General features: G+C 38.8%; 1 protein-coding gene across 2 annotated transcripts in view; it reads right to left on the reverse strand.

Annotated features, from left to right (window-relative positions):
* The window catches only part of MCTP1 (multiple C2 and transmembrane domain containing 1), a 287955-nt gene that overhangs the window by 93888 nt on the left and 173648 nt on the right, over positions 1-20419 (reverse strand). For both annotated transcript variants that reach the window (XM_064438587.1, XM_064438588.1), the window contains 6 exons: positions 18659-18752; positions 6603-6705; positions 4412-4514; positions 3960-4061; positions 3540-3614; positions 1615-1734 (listed from right to left, as the gene is read on the reverse strand). In XM_064438587.1, coding sequence (XP_064294657.1) covers positions 1615-1734; positions 3540-3614; positions 3960-4061; positions 4412-4514; positions 6603-6705; positions 18659-18752 — 597 coding nt within the window. The remainder of the gene's footprint in view (positions 1-1614; positions 1735-3539; positions 3615-3959; positions 4062-4411; positions 4515-6602; positions 6706-18658; positions 18753-20419) is intronic.

Raw genomic sequence — 20419 nt, forward strand, 5'->3', positions numbered from 1 at the left:
GTATTGTTGGGTTGATGGTTGGACTTGATGATCCTAGAGGTCTTTTCCAACCTTAATGATTCTATGATTGTCTTTCCATTTCCTTTCCTCCACCGATCACAGGTGGGTGTTTCACATCCGTATTAAAATCAGACTTGGACAGATGAGTATTTACTAACTGGACCAGTAATAGCAACATGAACATTTGAGTTTTACGTAGAAACATGCATTTTCCTATGAAATTCTGCTCATTTTAAATGGAAGTAATAACAGATCATCTTTCTATATTAAACAATATCAAGTATATTTAGATTTTTGCACATAGTGTAGTTATCATGTACTGTAGCTACTACAGTCAGTAGAAGTATAAAAACCCTGGGAGTTTGAACAACACATGCATCTCCTGTTCTCTCGATGAACTTTGCAGCCAGACACCGACAGCTTGCTGCCACCCTTTGACAGGCTACAGGGAGTCAGTACAGACTGAGCCCTGCTAGAGGAAACTTCCTCCAGAACAGCACGATTTAGTGACACACCAAAGTTCCCCATTTTACTGCTCCAGTGCAGCCAGCTCCAATGCCTGGTTTGATGTCTCCAAAATCAAGGCACCTGAGCTGTAGGCTCCCACGGTGGGAGTACTGTCAGCAGACTCCCTCTGTAATTATTCAAAGACTGACAACATTCCCTGCTCACAGCCATGGTGGAGAGGGTCACAACTTCAGTATTTCAGCCAACTTAATAAATTTAGACATTCCAGAAAGTGTGTCCATCCATACATTTTTACTCCTGGAGGGACTCCCTCAGGCAAAAAAAAAACAGGGACTCTGGTCTTGCTTCTGGTTCATATGATTTTGAAAACAAAAAGACATTCATCTGGGAAACACAATGTAACCTATAATTATGCCTGGAATTCTCAAAATTTAACAAGAAAATAAAGCTTAATATTAATGAAGCTAATGTTTATGGAGAAATAGCAGTTTCATTTAAATCACGAAAAAGCAATTCACTAAAAACTGAACTATGACCAGAGCTTGATATGTAAAAGGTACTAGTTTGTCTGCATTAATATTTTTAAAGTTGGTTTTGTTCTATTTTGTTTTGGGTTTCTTTTGGTTATTTTTAACCAAGAACACTAAATTTTAATAAGGAAGCAACTCTTTGGGTTCAGAGCTTTGTAGTTCTAAAACAGTTATAGGCGTAACATATATTGATATGTGGAGGACAAAATAACACTAATTTTATATTCATGATATGTAAAAGAATTCATGAAATATTCAAAGAAAATTTTACAGTAAATATGCAATATACAAGGGGGCCAAACAAAGTCTAACAGAAGTAATGTTTGAGAAGCTCAAAATAAATCCATAGTTCACTTGCTGTGGTTTGAGTTGTATCACTTGCTTATGTTATCTGTACAATTATAAATAAAAAAAAAAAGTACCTGTTTGTGTGACATTTTAAACTTACCTTTTTTTAAAAAAAAGTGAACAAACATGATCTGCAGTATCTTGTTAATGCCAAGTTTTAAATAAAAAAAAAAACCAATCAGAGCCTGCCCCCATCAACATGTATTATCTCTCAGTCTAAAACAGAAGTACACCAGGGTGATTAACAATAATATAAAGAGGATCATACCAAAAAAGCAGCAAGACTTCTTGCGGGAGAATCCCAGTTGAAGCAACTGCTAATGTAGCAGGCGGCATTTATGAGCACCATGACACAACGCTTCACCCGGATAAAGTTTCTTAACAGTAGCTGTTAAAAAGATGAAAAAAGAAAAATTTTCAACACCCTTTTCAAAAGCTTCAGAAAGGTTCATACTTAAAATGTTGTCATTCTTAATTTCAGTGAAGATTGAGAAAACATGTAAAGCTCTATTGCTCACAAATTGAGAAAGTTTAACATTTGAGAGACTTGGAAGAGAGAATTTGTTAGTTGTGTCAGCTGATATTTGTTGAATTTCATTCTAAACAGTAAACAAATTGTTGTTTGATTTTAAAAAGCCACTTGCAAAATTTCATGAATTATATTGTTAGTAAGATTTCAGAGTTTTATTAAGATGGCAAGACTTTTCCCCATTCACAAGTACTTAACAAATTGTGGCCCTTCTTAATAAAAAGATGCTGTAGTGCACTAACCTGAACCTGGGCAAAATCACTGCTCTAATCTAATTAAGATCACCTGCACCCTTTACATCCAATTTTTCTTCCATTTGTCACAAATTTGTCTGCTGTGATGTATGTTGACCATATGTTTTTATCAAAGTAATTTTAACTGCATACATTCAATCTATATAAAGATGAGACATAAGAGCGCTGGGTTTAGATCAAGATGCTCCAAAATGGCAATACACTTCACAAAAAAAAAAAAAAAAAAAAAAAAAAAGGTGAACAAACCGGTGAATGATTTATTTTGTGTATTGAGTAGCACAGAAAATGCTAGGTAGGTGAGACACAGCACTCTCGGCATCCACATCAGTCATATGTAAAGATTCCTTTTAGATTCCTTTTTCTTCCCCCCATAAGTGGGGTATCCCATGCAAGCTAATACAAAACAAAAAAACCAACAACCCCACGTGGCATTTAGAGTTTACTCCTCCTGCCATCTGCAAAAAGCACAATGCCATTTCCTGCTATGGAAGTGGGGAAAATGAATCTTGAATGAAAGGCCTTGCAGCACCTTTGCTGGAGTAGCAGTGCAAAGCGCAGCTTTAGTAACTGCACTACTCACAACGGTAAAGAAAGAAATATTTTGCCTCTTGAAGTCTTTTTAATGAAATACATCATGCAACTGATAAAAAATTCATCCAGCAGATAATTTAAGTAACACTGAAAACTATAAGCTTTCAGGAAAATAAAAACCATTTTTGAGACGTTTGCCTTTTCACTGCAAACGACAAATACCTTGTTCCCACCGGCCATCCAAAAGCCCGGTTCTCTCCATATAAAAGAGATAATTTGTGGAACGTGAAAAACTGAATCAAAGCTAGTTCCAGTGGCTAAAAAGATAAGATGTGTGTTTAATATTTTTTTTTACCAAAACATTAAAACTGTGACTGGTAAAAATATTCAGCAAAAAAAAAAAAAAAAAGGCTCCAGACATTTCCTACCTGCAGGACTCTCAAAAGTAAATCAGACTTCTAGTCTGCTTTCACCTTTGATTCAAACCTCGCTGAACTAACTTATTTAGAATTTGGCTAAAAGAATGCTGAAAGACTCTGTACCCTGCAAGAAATGGGGACCTTTCGGGTCAAGGTTAACTGCAAAAATTTATGCAAGACTTAGTTTACACGCACCTGTGCTATAATCTGATATGTGTGGAACCTGATGGTTTCAACTGTGTTCTTCTTCACGTATTTCATGGAAATTAAGCTGCATTTTATAGAGCAGGCACAATAAACCCATTTATTTTGTTTCTGCCTCTTCCGACCTATCATATTCTTTTGTAAACAGGTAATGAAAATGTTATTCTTTACCCTCAGCAGTATGATACCAGATATTTGGATGTGCACACTTGTTATTAAGGCTTTTGGAAAGGATTAGTGTTTCCTTACTCTTTACCTGTTTAGACAGTCTTTTTTCCTCTTCAATGTACTTCGCTTCTTTGGGCATTAAGGTTTGTATGCTGGCTTTCACCTACGCATTAAAAGGTGTGTCAATATTTCAAGCTTACTCGCTCCTTGCTAATAACACATGCTTCAATTTGCAAAAATTACGAAGTTTCAAAGTCATGGCTGCCAAGCCCGCGACACATAAGCGTACACAGAAGCGTGAGCTGCTGTTCCTTACATTAGCAGCAATAGCAGCAGCAGCAGCAACAAAAAGAGTGGGTGTGCCAGGCAGTGGCAGAAGAGTATTCTGTAGTATACATCAAGGTTTAGAGAAAATGAGGAATGACAGAAATTCTCTACAAATCAGGGACAAAAGCTTTCATGAAACTGAACTCTTTAGCAGTACAAAAAAGCCAAAGTTAAGACTTACAGCATTAAAAATCACATCTATTTCAAGATAGATGACCCCCTTTGTTGGCCCTGTCAGCTGCTTGTTTTTCAAGACGTAGGCTTTCTGTTCACCATTTTGAATCTGCAGGAAAAGGACATGACAGCCGTCTGTCTCGCGGTCTCCACTGAATACACCCCCCGGGTGACCCCTGACCCCCAGCTGCTGAAACTGACAGAGAACCCAAAACAACTGTGGCAAGTCTGACAAGTACCTGTTCATTACCAGGACCGAGTCTGTCAGGCAAAATTAACTATCATGGGATTCAACATGGCCGTGAATTGAGTATGTTAAAATTTTAGTGTTCTTATTACAGACCTTGGTTGAGAAATGACAGACACAGAGCTGCAAATCTTTTTCCACCCCCCCACCCCCGCCGGCCCCGGCTTCAGCAGGAAAAATACAGAGCGGTGTGTCAGGTGAATGAAACTTACAGACAGCAACGGTATAGCAACTTTGCCTAGAAAGTCAGCGTTCCGATCGCGGTCTTTGTCATAAACTGTCACTTCAAGCACCGAGTGGATGTCTTTAATATTGCTACAAAGGGAGAAGCACACACAGAAGAGAGGAGAAGTCACCTACACCAGCGGGTACCAAGGACAAAACCGGGAAGGGTTAGCAAAAACAGGTACCCATCCCTTTTTCCAAGCCACGGCAGAGAACAGAACTTCAGTAAATGAGGCATCCCCCCATAAAACCGAAATGCTGAGGGCTGCGGCGGCCGCTCGCTCGCTCTGCGAGGCTCCCCCAGCAGAAGTTTTCCAAAGGATGTTGCTTTAAATCTCCCACCTGGCGTTTGCGCCGCAGGAGCTGCGAGGAGAGCCCGTGCGGAGCAGCACTGCGGGATTTACAGCCGCAAGCAGCAGGGCTGAGAGCCTTTAACGACGCTCCCTGACACACTGCTATCCCTGCAGCAATTCCTACTGCAAACTCTGTGAAATCTGAAGGTTTGTAAAAGGAAACAATTACGAGCTACACGAGCACATCCTTGCACCGAGAACAAGCTCTTTAATTCTGAAATCCCTGCTTAATTACAAATATACAGCAGTCATTAAAACAAATTAGGAAGCAGCGATAGAAAACAACGCATTTTTCAGCTACTACTGCTTCTTGCCTGCGAGCTATTAAACACTCCACCACCATGCACAACAAATGTCACTGTATATTGTAAACTCTCAAATTCACTTTCCTTATTCAGAGAAAAAAACCAGAATTGTTCGAGAGAACTTTTCTTTGATCAAATGGCTGATCCAGGAAATATGAATTCAAGCAAAGCGGTTTAACTTCAGTAAAATATATGCCTCCAGATGAAACTGGATTGCTAGCCCAGAATTAATTAACAAATCTGAGGATAAATAAAATAGTCAATGCAAATATACATAGAAGAGAGGTGAAAACTCTCCTTGAAGGCCTTTTGAGTTTTTCTATTTGATTCCTGATTAGTCTTTTGTCCTCTATAAAACCAGGCAATTTCTTATGCAGAAAACACTGTCGAGCAGTAGAGGTTGATTACTTATTGGCTCTATTAGTGGATCATTAAAAATAAATTAATGAAGAATTTAGCGTGGTTTTGCAGATACATAAATGAGAACTACGTTAATAAGCTAACGAGAAGTACAACTGTTGTGAGATTCTTGTCTTTTGTTCCGAGTTCATTCCTGAGAGCTCACTGCAGGGCAAGAAAAGCTACGGATGCCAAACGTATGAACGACAAATTTAGAGGGGGGGGGGGAAAAAAAAAGAAAATTTAAGTCAGACTTTGTTTTGAGATCAAGGGCGAAACACAGTATTTTCATTTATGACAGAGTGAACCAAGTGCACGCAAAGCTAAAGCTGCTGCTGGCTTTGCAGTGGATTGTTAGCTGACTTCGGCAGCAGGGAAGCCTGCAGCTGATCAGATTTCTGCTCGTTGGTGTCACACTGCCGTCAGACAGAGAGACACGGGGAGAAAGAGGAGGCAAGTGAGCAAGACAAATAACAGGCACATTTTGTTTGTGGAACACCTTCTTCTGTTTTCTCAGAGCCTCTCACTGTCTTCAGAATAAGACAAGGATAAAGAAGCCCGACCGCAGCGCTTCCCAATAAACTAAATGTTTAAGACTGCATTTTACCCAGTAGCAGCTTGGTCCTAGTTTGATGCTAGATGGTATTGTGAAAAGTGCAGTTGGTGAATGGAAAGAACAAGTGAAAGTGTCTGATCGTAATTCAGAGCAGCATGAATGAATTTAAAATTCCTTGCTTTATATAGTTATTGAATAGTCATTAAAGTTAACAGCCACATTTTAATGAAGGTCATAATCACGGTATTCTTTTTTCCACCCAAAACTCTCACTGAAGCTGGCAGGAGTGTGGAGTGCTTAGCGTTACTTATACCTGGTTTCCAAGAAACAGACCTGGCTTTTTTACCTTTACCTTTTTATCTTTGCTATTTTGTTCATGTTTTTATTCCTCAAAAAAATATTCAGCTGTTTGGTTTAGATATATCAGTATGTCATCACTATCCTCCTTCAGAACCGGCAGCAGGTATCTTTGATTCACACGTACACCCCCTTCAAAACACCCCCCCACCCAAGGCACCCCAACCCCCCTCCCCCCCAAAAACACTCAGAAAATCCAAACACCTACAATGTGAAGATTTTGTTCCATTCTGGATTGAGGTTCTTGTAGATGGTATGTGTCAGAAGTCTGTCATTATTCAATTCAACTACACAAAATGGGTCACTTTTACCTGTAAGAGAATATTTGGAACAAAATTTATGAACTAAGAAAAAACACCATGAGCAAGGTTTAAATAAAAATTAGGGGGGTTGTTGTTGCAGGTTTTTGTTTTGTTTTGTTTTGTTTTGTTTTGTTTTGTTTTGTTTTCTTTCCTAAGCTGCACTGTAATTCTCTCAGGAGTTAATTTAGGGAAGTCCTATGGTCTGCATTATATGCAAGATGATCATAACGGTCTGTTCATCTCCGTAATCTATTAACCTTCTTCACTAAAAGCACATCTTTTTTTGTCTTTAAAAATAAAAAGAAAAGAAAAGAAAAGAAACAAACCACCATACAGACTTTTCTGATGAAAAACCAGCATGTTCCTAAAAGGTGCCGAGCACCCTTCTGAGACAGCTAAGAGAACTTTACTTTAATGGCACCAATCCTGCATTGACTGTAACGATAACATAATTAGAGCATTTTGATATGTAGGAAATTTATTATTCCGTATTATTTGTAATAACATAACACCTATGATACTTATCCAAAGATTACTATGCCCTACATGTTTCACGCTGTACAGATCCTTTCCCCAAAATCAAAAAGCCTTAAAGACAGCTTCAGATAAAAGCCTAACAGCAGAGAAAATGGGCAAGTACAATTAAACAATGAGACGATATCAGCTGGAATGATGGGCTGTAGTCTCAGCACAGCAGAAGCTCAAACGTGGTTGAGATTTTTTGTATACATTAAAGCACAATGAAGTAGCTTTGCATATATTTACAAGAAGGTCCCTCAGCATGAAAGCCACCACAGGAGAAAGTATGAAGATGCTGCTTTGAAAGTGTAATATGTAGATAATGGAAGTGGTATCCTAGACTGGATGTGGGAGTTGATTTTTTTTTTTAAGCTAAAGAAAAAGAATGGGGAGAGGAAGTGTGTGCGTGTGGGGGCCCCTGAATGTGAAATAAGCAGCTTACAGCCAACGACAGCAGGTGAGCCGTGCCTCGATACCAAGCAAAGAACATGAAAAATCATCCTGACTGGAAGTCTAGGGGGAAGACATGAGTACTATGCTTTTGCTTAGATGTCCACAAGGCCAAGGTTTGTATTTGGAAAGGAGAAGAAAGAAAGTAGACACCCCAGTCTCGTGCCAAACAACAGTTTGCTTGCGTAAAAAAGGAGCTCTCGGAGAGGGAGGAAGCAAAGGAAGGGAAGATTGACACCTCCAGGGTTTTGGGGCAACCCTTAAATTTCCTGGAAGGGTAAGAAGGCATTGTGAGGAAGGTCTGAGGAAGAGCTATGACGGAAGGAGCAGTAATGAAAACATGAGGGGCATGGTGAGAAGAGAGCTGCAATAAAGAGACAATAAAGGGGAGAAATCACAGTGTGGAGTAAGTTATTTAGCTCATATTTCGAATTACGACAGTAATGACAACCACTATAAATGCTGGACAAGACAGAGAGATGCTATCCCTCCTACCTATTTTGGTTTCCTCCAGTAATCAAGTGAACAACATTTGCCTTTGGCACAGAATACAAGTGTGTGTGTTATTTTCACATAAGGCTACAAATATATACGTAGAAAGCTGCAGAATGAATTGTTGCTCCCAGAAACCAAGGAAATTTGTTCTGATGGAAATTAGCAACTGAGCTGCATACTACGAAGTGGCTCATTCTTGTCTTTGCACTTTCTTTGGACAGCAAAGTGTTTGAAAGTTATTGAGTGTTGGCATTGGCCTTCCACAATCAAATCTAGCATGCTAAGCAATTGTATTTCACAATGTCTTCAATAACTCCGTAATGCTTTGTCATGCGTTATAAGAAGCCACAAATTGAGTAGCTCAATGGGGCTACATTAATGATATTAGGGAGGCATATAATTTGTTTCATACCTTATACAAATGACAATGAAATCAATATTTAGACAAAGCTGTCCAGGGGTCACATCTCCCAAACTGCAGTATTGATTCAGACTACATCAGAGGTTAATGTGCATATTATTAACTTTAATGATAAAGAATAATTGTTTTAAACACATTGTGAATTACAGTTAGAGCTGATGTTTACCTACTGTAGAAAACAATATACTTCTGAATCTTTCCCATTAAACTGGAAAAATGGTTAATTCGTTAGTTGGCAGAGATGAATGTATCTCACTTCTTGATGTTCTACTTCACAAGCCTACAAGGTGGTCGGAAACTTAAACAATTAATATTTACTGAAGTTTTTTAGGTTTCAGTATTTGAAAAAGAAACACCCAGAAGATAGTAAAATAACAAGGTAGAACTGACACAGCAGGTGAGCTAGGTGATACTACTTTATCTCCTTTCTTCAAGTATCATCAATTGTATTTGCATGTGATGGTACAATGTGATTTGTGCTTATTAATCATATACAGACACAGAAAAATGCACTGCAGTGTCTAAAGGCCATCTTCTGTAAACAAAGAGAAGGTATTTACTACATTCATCTATTTTCTGCATCTGTTGACATGCACTTTTTCAATGACTCCCCTTATAGATTTATATGGATATCAATCCACTTAAGAAAGCTAAATAATATGTAACATCAATCACAGAGGTCCTCAATCAACCAAAGACAACCGGTTTTCAGAAACAAAAGGACTCAACATTTCATGTGTCCTCCTCCCATAACACGAAAAAATTTCAAGGCCAAATTTAAGAAAAGGAAATATTGTGAAATGTTACAAGGGAAGGCCCAAATATCATGGCTGAGAGGTAGAAGTTTCCCGGCTATGAACATCTCTTCTAAGGAATCCTGTTCGTACTGTATGAGGAGGCTACGAAGTTCCCATCTGCAAAGCCCTTCACCGTTGCCTATGGGCACTTCTTCCATATGCTAGAACACTCATAACCAGCCTGGGTATCTGAAAGACAACACTCTCTGCTGACGTGCTAAACATATGGTATGTGCAAACGTTTTTTTGGATACCAACCCAAATAAGCGAACATGATCCAGAAAGACAAAGCCAGAGCAAAAGTACTTGGTGAAACTCATATCCATCTGTCATCTTTCAAGTTCTCATTAGTAGAAAGAATAAGTGCAATCTTAACTCTCACTGACAGCCACGGCAACCTGCTGCATTGCAAAAGTCTTCAAAATAACGGGATCATTCCCAATGAAAGCTTTAAGAGAGCACTAAAATATTAAAAGCCATTGTCCTTAGATCTCCTTGGTCTCTACGAGGATGAAGGAAATCCAGGAACTTACATATATTCATAGCTATATTATTCAGAACTCATACCCTAAGCACAACACATTCTCCGATCAAGGCAGCCTCAGACAACTGTCTGGTTAATGCAACTAGCAATTTCAAACAAGCGATAGATAAATGTTTTTTCTCATTTTTAGAAAAAACAACGACTAGTGTTCAGAAAAGTATGTGTTGCCCATGTAGCAGTTCTAAAAGCATACTGAAAAACCTTTGATTAGACTTGTGCTGCCTAGGCTCAATTACATCATTCTAAATTAAATTGTCACCACAAGTATGCCTTTCACTACATACTAAATCACAACTGTCATGGATCACCGTATAACACCTGCCATATGTCAAGAAATTCTACCCAAATCCCTATGCCTACTGAGGATCTTCTAGCTAGCTCCCTGCTCTGTGCCTTTCGTAGGCCTCCAGCTACCCTCCCAGTGACTTTAGAGGTACTTAACTCTATTGATCAGGAGAACATCCACAAACAGATTCTGCATACGGCCCTAAACGTGCTCTCAGTGCTGTGCAAAGACTAGAAGACCCACCACCTGCTGAAGGCACTTACATATTAAAAGCATACTCCCAGCACCCACAAAAACACCACTTAGGAGTAATCCCGTGGCCTCAGTGGGATTAATCACTATTGCACCTAGTGCTCTTTGAAGGAATTCGTCAGACAAGTATGTAGTAAAACCAGTGAGGGACACCCTCCCACTGACTAAAATCAGACCTGCAGTAAACCTCAATTAGAAGTAAACCAAATCTCATTAATCCATTCTGTAATGTAATGTCTCATGCTTTTTGGACTCTACATATAGAGTCTTAAAGGCTCCCAAAATGACAGAAATAAAGTGCTAATTTACATAACACCCATAATAATCTGGAAGGGAAAGCAGCTTCCCTTTCGATGGATCTCCCTCACTTTTTTGTCCCCTTTACCCATTACAGATCTTGACTATCTTAGAATGTCCCCTAGAAGGAATTCTACTTTGTAATGTAAGGTCCCACTGGAAAAAAATTAAAGAACTACTTTCGAAGCTTCCCATTTTATTCATCAAGGCACACTTTGCATCTAGTTTGACAGATATCCTTGCTTGTGCTATGCGGTATTGCATTTAACCTTTAGACAGTTGGTGAGAGCAGAGCAGAAACTGAGATTACTTTACTTAGATTTACATAAATTATTTTTCCTCAACCAGCACTGTGTCCCTCGTGCTGCACACTGTACACACATTAATTAAAACCTAAAGTTTTTTACTTGTCACCTTATTTCTCAGAACGACCTGCATGCCCCTGGATGAACTATACACCCACCAACTCAAACAAGTCCAGCTCTGCAACGAGAGAGAGGCCAACCAGGAACTAGAGAGGTCTTACTTGTTATTTGCTTAAAAACTCAAAGCCCCCCACAGCCCAGGAAGTCCCTCACAAAAGAAATAAAGTTTGGAGCTCAGATTCATTATCTGGAGCTCCGAACGTTGGCTGCTGGATCAACTTTTTTCTCCTGTAACTATAAAAAATACACTTTTTCACCATAGAAAAGAGACCTGAATAGTGACCATTTTTAATTGCTTCTCAAAGTACCTGGAAAATCGAAACAGCAAAACCTCAACCTCCACACAATTTTAGCTTCTGAATTTTCTTCTCAAGTAGCTACAGCACCACACTGCCTAACAGTTTTGCTGTGGTTATCACCTGGAAACGCTTGGGAAAGGCCCCTCCCATCAGTGCAAAGACCCCAGGACCTCCACATTTGTAGATCAGCTGGCTCGCTATGCTGGAACTCATCAGCAAGCCCCAGAGATGTTAGGGGGCTTGTGAGCCCTTGTGAACCAATGTACTAGGGCTGGTGGACCGGTCTCAGGCACATGCCACTGCAGCCCATCTTCGTGGCTGGGGCTGAGCTGGACTCTGCCCAGCCTAGTGGGCAGCTGAAACAACAAAAACTTGGCCTTCATCTCAAATTCAACTCCAAAAGTTCTGCTTTTTGACTAGGGATGGAATGACGTGACCAGTTCAGATGCAAGTATCTTTTGTTTGTATAAATACGAACTTTACCAGGATATTAGAGCTGTCAAACTGCATTACAGTACAATTCGTATTTCAGGACAAGTTAAACAGATATGTTCTTCAATGGTCCCTGAGGGGGAAGTTGTCCAATAAAAATCTTTGATTCTTGGTAGTTTGTTTTCCCAGCAAAAAAATCACTTCGGTGCACTGTAATTCTTCCAAACATGGGCTTCAGTTCAACATAATTGCACTTTTGTACTCACTTTCTAGCTCCATGTGTACAGAAATAGGAGTTTTCCTCTATGAAAAGCCATCAAAGCGTAAATTTACATTTCTTGTTTGACATGTTTTGTACAAGTTAAACTGTGATGTCCTTTTCTTATAAAACTCAATTTAATACATGCATTTTGCTCCAGAAAATGGCATATTATTCGGTTAATATTGTAAAAAAGGAGACTTCAGTACACAAAGGTATGGAAACATCCATATTTTATGCAGTAAGACGACTCCCTGTTTTAGATAGGAAAGAAACACCTGTGTACAGTCATAACCATCATGCTTTTCTGTTTTCAATCTTCAAAAATCCAGCTTGTAGGAAAGAAAATAAAAAATCAGAATCACCATCAGTCATTGTGGAATGACTCTGTTTCTTAATCAGAGCTGCCATCGACTCTTACAAGGAACTACCATTGATGCAATTGCTTTTCGGAGTAGATACAAGCCAAGAAGCATATGGCAGACCCCTGAAAAAATTACTGCCCTTCTGAGGGATTAACTTGCAAGGAACATCAGATAGCATGGGGCTGGCTCGCTGTGAGTCCTGTGGAGATACTTCTACCATGGTAGAAGTATCCTTCTATACATATCTATATCTATCTTTCTACAGAATCTACAGAAAGCATGCATTGCTTCGGTGTATGTCCGAAGACACACATAATTTCCCAGTTTTCTTTCTTCAGCAGTCTTCTCAACAAAAGGAACCATGTGGCAGGCTAAATATAGATTGGCATTTAACATTTACCCACCACTGATGGGTCCCTAAACTCATATAAACTGACAGAAATCCAACTCTGTCATTGGCTAGACCATGAACAGATTTTAAGCAAATCACTAACTTTATTCTGAACTAAGTATTACATGACTTTTTGCATTGTTCAAATTACATTATCCAAACTGAACCAGGATCACAAAGACTAATAAATACGTTTTGGATAGCTTAAAAATTTAATATGAGATTTCAATTCCATTTCTACTTTAAAAAGTCAAGTTCACAAATCACAACTTCACAGAGTTCAACCAAGTTTAACGTGGTTATGAAAGCTGAGATATTGTTTGAATATTTCATAGGCTATTATGGTTCTCCCCTACTGCTGGCCATGCCTGTCCATTACGGATCTAAGTACCAACAGCCAAAAAAGGCCTTTATTTTTTGGGAAGACAAGACAGCCAGTTCATGACTCTGGGGGGCAGTGCCACTCATGCAGACACTAATGTCACTAATGTTGTTCCAAGCTCCCTGCCAGCCAGCTGCTTGCAACAGAGCAGTCGGTCTGACCTTTGGCCAGGAGGAGAAATGGCTCAATAGCATGAGAAGCTGCCTTATCTAATGGATTAAGTACAGGACCCAAGCCAAATGCCAGCTTCGACAAGGACTTGCTCTGTTGGCCCTAGCTGAGTCAGTTAACCTTTCTTAGTTTTCCATCTTTAAAATGGAAATGATAATTCCTCTTTAACAGTGCCGCTGCAAACACGTTGCAACGGACCGAGTTGTGAGTGCGTGAGGTGTCTTACCGGTGCAGTGCCACGTTCCTGTTAAACTCACTTCCACAGAATACTTACAGAAAAATAATGTTAATAATCACAAGTCATCCTTTCACTGTACATTTAATCCTAAGTGCTACAGTTAACCAAAAATGTCTTTTAAATCCTAATTTTGCCATCCTAAAACTGCTACTTTCTCAAAAAAAAATTTTGCAGCACATGATATTCCACCAATGTCTCCAGAAGACCTATATGATAGGACCAGGTGAGATTTTATCTGCCATAGAATACTGCCCATCTAGCCGATTTCTGTGTTTTCTGAAGATAATTCAAGTGTATATTGAAATCTGGTTGCACTAATTGACAGAGAAAATTACTTCTGCAGCCATAGTTCCAGAGGACCTCTGAATTTATTCCTTCAATTTTACATGCATGGGCTTCCATACCTTTGTGAATTTAACGTTTGTATACTTCACTCTGACATTTCCCAGCATTTGAAGAACAATTTCAAAGACTATTTTTGTACATGTGGTATTAGGACATATTAGTAGAACAGATTTTAGAAAACTCATTTACATTCTGCACATATATCCATCTTGGTATCTTTACCCTACTTTCAAGTAATTTAATCAAAATTTTAACATGGAATTTTCTTAGAAGAGAGGCTGAATTCCAGACATCAAAATGAAAAAGAAGAAAAAAAATTCTGCCTCATTTTCTATGCTTAGTTTCTATTCTTCAGAGGAGAAGCCCGAAAACCTTTTGACTGTAAACCTAAATATGTCTGAGCTCTTTAATAAAATCTGTCTGATATAGCAGGTTCTGAAATCACGGTACCCTAAAAACCCGCAGACAATTGATTAATAATGAGGTCAGAAATACAAATAAATTTACTTCTAATGAAGACTGGAGACACAGTAATCAAAGTGTTAAAAATTCATTTCATGCACATCTCATTTGCCTCTTAGCTGATATTTATCACATAATTCTGTGAGAAAGTAGAGGCCTAAGATGCTCCAGATAAATGTCTCAATTAATTGTACAGAGGTAGCCCTCTTTGAGCTGAACCAGAGCTGTGAGCTCTTTATTAAAAGCACTATTCTGTAGCCTGTAACCTTGTTCCTTGACTCCTCTCTAGTTTCCAATTTAAACAAGTCCCCATGCGGCCCGTTCTAAAGGGCTTTGTCTCCCTGTCATTGTTAAGAGAGCCGAGGCATCCTGGAAGTGTGAAATCAGACCTCATGAGCTGAACGGTTCCCCAGGGAACGCCGGACCGCGCAGAAGGTCAAAGTCATGGGCTGGACCATCTGAAAGAGTCTGATCGCCGGTCTGTGACACAGCAAGTGGGGTGGGGGCAGGGGGAGAGGGGAGCCAGGGGGCTAGAATTGAACACGTCTTAATTAAAGCCCAAAGACAGCAAAACAAACTGTTTTCTAGGCAGGCCGTCACATGGAGCTTGGATTTTGCTCTGCTAATGAATCTGAGTTGCTCACTATTATTCCTTGAAATAATAGGACTTTTGCTGAAGTTGATCAAACCTGTGGCACATCTTTTCCCACCCTGCTTGCTTCTTGTCAATAATAAGGCAGAGGTTTTGAATTTTATTTTGTGGTACAAGGGAGAAGGAGGAATGCACCTGCCCCAGTAGAGGAGACGCAAGCACTGCCGGCAAAGCCAGCAGCCTTCCACCAAAACCCACCCATACCTAACTTAGCTGCAGAAGGAATACACCTACCCGACTATTGCCTAAACTGGCACTATGCCATGGTGAAGGGTCTGTTGCTTTCCAAAACTCATCCAGGCGAGGTGAACTGGATATCTATTAATTTCAGAGGCCAACTTGTGTGATGAGTCCATTGCACCTTACACTTCACTGCACCATCAGAATAATTCTTCATGTAAAACTGTAGGCACACACGCCGCTAGGTGGGACCCCCGAGAAGGTCGGCCCATCCTCCAGAGGAACCACAACCAAGCAAAGGTGTGGGGAAAAGGGAAAATGTAACTTCTTTTAGCTGAGGATTTCGGGAAAAAAGAGCCCTGCACTGAACAGCTACATTCACATAAGTACAATGGAAGATTTAAATGAAACTTTCTTCTCAGGAAGACAAGGAAAAAGTAAACACCACGCTCAATGTCTTTCCATTTGTTTTAGATTCAAAAAAACATATTAAAAATACATATTTTCAAGAAGGAGGGGGTATTTGCTATGACCACAGTTCCCAACAGAACATGATTTTGCATTGGTGGAAGCCCTGAAATTGTTTTTTTCACCATGGAAAGATGATGTTTTTCTTTCCTCAGAGACCTGGCAATTCTCTCAAAGGCCCCAGTCCTGGAAGGTGCCCTGTTTTTCAGCTCTCCCCCAAATCAAGGTGAGCTTCCAAGCACCAGTAGGGAACCTCTGAACACCTCCACAGTCCTCCCCTTCCCAGACTTCCTTGCAAGCGGGCTGAGCGAGGGGGAGTCTCACTTTGTTCTTTGCTCGGGTGTTTTTAAAACCCGGTTATGGCACATTTGAGCAGCACCCCATTTTCAAATTGGTAGAAGCTTCACCGAAATTTCAGCCCACCCTGGCATGTTGTTTGACGCATGTGTATGTGGGGGATGGGGGCTTAAACAGAGGCCTGAAGCACCACCCTTAATCTCTCTCTTTTTAAAAAAACGCCTGTACTAACCTTAATGATCTGAAGTGCACTGTCCAACACTGGGCTATTGAGACTGGAGAGAAAACTGCCCTTGACTATCAACAGTTTATTAGGGGCTTAGCTGAAGTGACCTACTGTAGTAGCATTCAGCTGAACAAGGCTATGGGCTTTCTGTGGAAAGGAGAAGAATTGAGGGTTTCATTAAAAAGTAATTTGTGCCTTTTACGCATTCATTCAATGGGAGTCTCAATTGCTCTTTATTCACACAGAGTTAATACAGTATTACAATGCTGTGCAATGAATGTATGGTAACAAAAGAAAAATTTCACATTTTGAAAGGAAAAAAAAAACCCTTGCAACTGTACTGAGATTGATGACTACTTAAAAGATTACAGAAATCTTTTTCCATCTACGCTTACGCTTAATGATGGAATATTAAGGATTTTTAAAATCCGTTCAGCCCAAACTAATAAATTTTGATTTATTACTTCGCATGAAAAGATTCCTGAGAGCGAAATGGGATCTGTTCAGCAGACAGGAAACAGAGCAAATCACGCAGGTACTATACAGGTGTTTCACCTACTTTTCAGACCCAGGGGAGGGCAAAGGATTAACTCTGAAAAAACAGTACAGTAAGAACAAAAAAACTGTCCTTAGCTTTTATTCACACAAGCAGCCCTTAGCCGTGTAAGTTACATCAGCAATGACAGCGCACTCCACACTGTAAGTATTGCTCCGCTGAAAAAAGGTGGAGCACCAAGTTTTATACAATTTTTGCGAAGATGTTTTATTGACAATCACCAGCTGAACTAGTTTGAGGTATTTCTCAACATTACTATTCAATGTTTAATCTGAAATGAATCATCTGTACGTACCCCCAAGTTACTAAAAATAACTAGAAAAAACCCCCTTTGTCCTCTTTTCAAAATACCACATATTTTTGTCCAGAATATACAACGATTTCCATAAAGTCTGGAATCCACAGCCATCTTACAATGCATATCTGGGATGTGGATGTTTTGTATTGCTAATGAACAAAGTATGTGGGACACAGAAAGGTATCTAGTGTTCTTCCCTGTCTTCCTGAGTGTCATTTGAAATGCAATACCTCAGAATTTTTGGTAGCTCTGTACAGCTTTAATTGAATCAAATATATTTCCAAAAAATTTGTTCACCCAGCACAAATGACATGTTGATCTGGAAAAGTCGAAGACTGAACGAGGTCAGGGACTGAATTATCCCATTTGCCCCTGAATAACTTAATCTCTCTCTCTGTTCAGACCACATTGGATTATAAGGTCAAAGCAGAGAGAGGAATCTTTAGAAGCATTTCTCCAACCCCCCCGAAAACAGAATCTGTTATTTTGCATGCCACAAACTGGACGATCAGCTTCAGCAAGAAAATGTTTGCTCTCCTACCTTTCCTGAGAAAAAAAATAAATATGGTACTCATGCTAATTTACAAAAAACTATTAAAAAGTGAGTATGTTGCTATATACCTAAATCTGCTCCTGTAACAGAACATTTATGTCCAAATTGCAGTAGTGCAGTTACACCAGCTAGACTAGTAGAGTTTCCTTATTTTTCCTTTTTTTTTCAAGCAGAGATGGCTATTTTCTGACACAGAAACAGCTCATTTTGCTCCATTCAACCTGTGCAGTGTGAAGGTGATTGTACTTACAGGAGATAACTTGGACATTTTCTCGAGAAATATGCTCGGTATGGCTGAAATACTTTTTCCTTATTTTGAAAAGCAAGAGGTTAAATTATCCATTCAGCTTATATCACATAAAATTGAAAATTAAAAAAAAATATTTTCTTATTTCCCTTCTTAAACAGATAAGCAGCAGTTGCAGGCAACTGCATTTATTTGAAATGTCTGAAACCAACAGCGGCCTTGCTAATATCTGGCAGATATCAAGTGTTCTTTTGGCAACAAGTTTAAAGTAGTATCTAAGTCCATCACCTTTCGTTTGCCTTGTCCTCTGGAATTCAGCTTTTATTTGGATAATTTTGTATATTTTTATCTACTAGAAAAAAGATGTATTTTCTATGTATTTTTTCCAGGACCTCTGATGGAGAAAAGTGTACATTTCACCCTTCTGAGAAAAACCTGTGTCGGGCTCTGCTAGCATTAGAATGACTTGCTGCCTTGTGTACAAAAGTTTTGTTTGTTTCTCTGGATTTTTTTCTTCGTGAGTAGAAGGTGAGACTGCGTAAACAGACAATAATCTTTAGATAAACTTCTAGTTTAACCCTTTTTTTTTCTCACTTCTAAAAGGGCCTGCTCTTACTATGGTATTTACTGTCACAGAAACTAAATTAATCCTTGCCTGTAACATCAGCTGCCATCAACGCTTCTGCCCTGATGACCTTCACCTGAAGAAATCCCACATCCTTCAAGTTACGGAACATCATCATTGGACTCTAAAAAATAATAAAAAGAAACATTATTCAGGATTGCAAAAAAGACAAACCAAAAGCAATACCAATAGTTCCCCTCCAGCCGAGATGTAAGTTAGTGTCATTCTAAGGTACTCATACTCTAAATATTATTTTCCAAAGAATTTACAGCTCTCAGTGTTTCTTTCAGTATTTCACAACTTAACTTACCAATGGAAAATGCAAAGGAAGAATTAGAATATGAATTATTAAACAGAACACTAATTCTACTGAATTAATCTCCTAATAGCACATGAACATCCAAATTTTAAATGATAGCAGTGTATTAAGAAAATTAACACAAACAATAAAACACTTCCTCTCCCTGAATACTTTTCTGAGATCTATGTTCACATTTTGCCTTTGGTGGCTTCAATAATACTTTAACAGTGAGTTGGGGCCAATATTGTTGTCGTCGTAGCTGACCGTTACATGCAAGCTTGCACATAAGGTACGTAAGCTTGCAGATAGCCTGCGAATAACAAGAGCAAATACAATCAAAAGAGGATTATAACAACTGAATAATTTTCAAAATAATCATGTGCAAAAAAGATGAAAAAGAATTAAAAGATGGTTCCAATTCCGTGGCAGAAAGCTCTTACTATAAATAATTTTTTAACATAAATTTCTGCAATATCCGTGTATAATAAAAAGAGGAAGAAAAAATTAGAGAGTAGATGGACACTTGCATTTATTCATCCAACACAGTTTTAGAAAGCTGCTTGGAAAGTGTGTTCTGTTGCTGCACTTTTGCAGATAACTAAAAGTAACAAACTGGGAGTATTGCACCAGTGAGGTGTGATAGCCTAAGATTCTCAAGCTCTAACTTTGAATATAAGTTAAAAGTTGAGGAGTTTCAAATGATAGCACATCGAATGAAACTTTGAATCTGCAATCAATTAATAACAAACCTGGCATTATCATTCAGTTTTTAGATAACCTTGGGGAGGAACTCCAAAAGAGGAGACTAAAATTAGATTTTCAAATCAATTTTAAACTGTGTACATATGTGGCCTAATTTTCAGTCGGTTTTTTTGCCAGTCTTGTTCACAAATACTAGCATGTACCTTCATTTTGAAGTATTTTAAAATCTGGACTAATGCATTTAATGACTGTGGCCTTTTCTAAAATTTTATTGTAGTACAGGTGAAACCTTTCCCACTGCTAATGATAATGTCCAGATTTCTAGAAAACGCAAACATCAGGTAAAACACCAAGTCAACAATTCTTTAATTTATTATGAAGGCAAAATCGATCGTTATGGAAAACCAGAATAAATAACACCACTGATCTGAGAAAGACAGGTGATGCTTAAATGAAATATTAAATGTCAGCTTGCAAAAACTAGAGTATGCTTATGCATAGATAACCTATCCATTAAAATGTTAGACATATAATATATATCCTGGTCTTATTATTAATAAGACAAATCTAGCAGTTAAATCACACCCTGATATTAATTCCATCAGCCCTAACTGACCACTCACTGTTTACAGTGAAGGTTTGACCTCGGTATACTGAACCAAGGAACCCAGTTAATTGCAGTACCCCGCATGCTACGTACGTACGAACGCAGGCATGCGTGTTATCACTGGATAATGGTTAATAAATTTTTATCATTTTAAGTATGTTAATCATCAAAATATGGCTTA

The sequence above is a fragment of the Phalacrocorax carbo genome, chromosome Z (assembly GCF_963921805.1).
Source record: "Phalacrocorax carbo chromosome Z, bPhaCar2.1, whole genome shotgun sequence".
Taxonomy (NCBI): domain Eukaryota; kingdom Metazoa; phylum Chordata; class Aves; order Suliformes; family Phalacrocoracidae; genus Phalacrocorax; species Phalacrocorax carbo.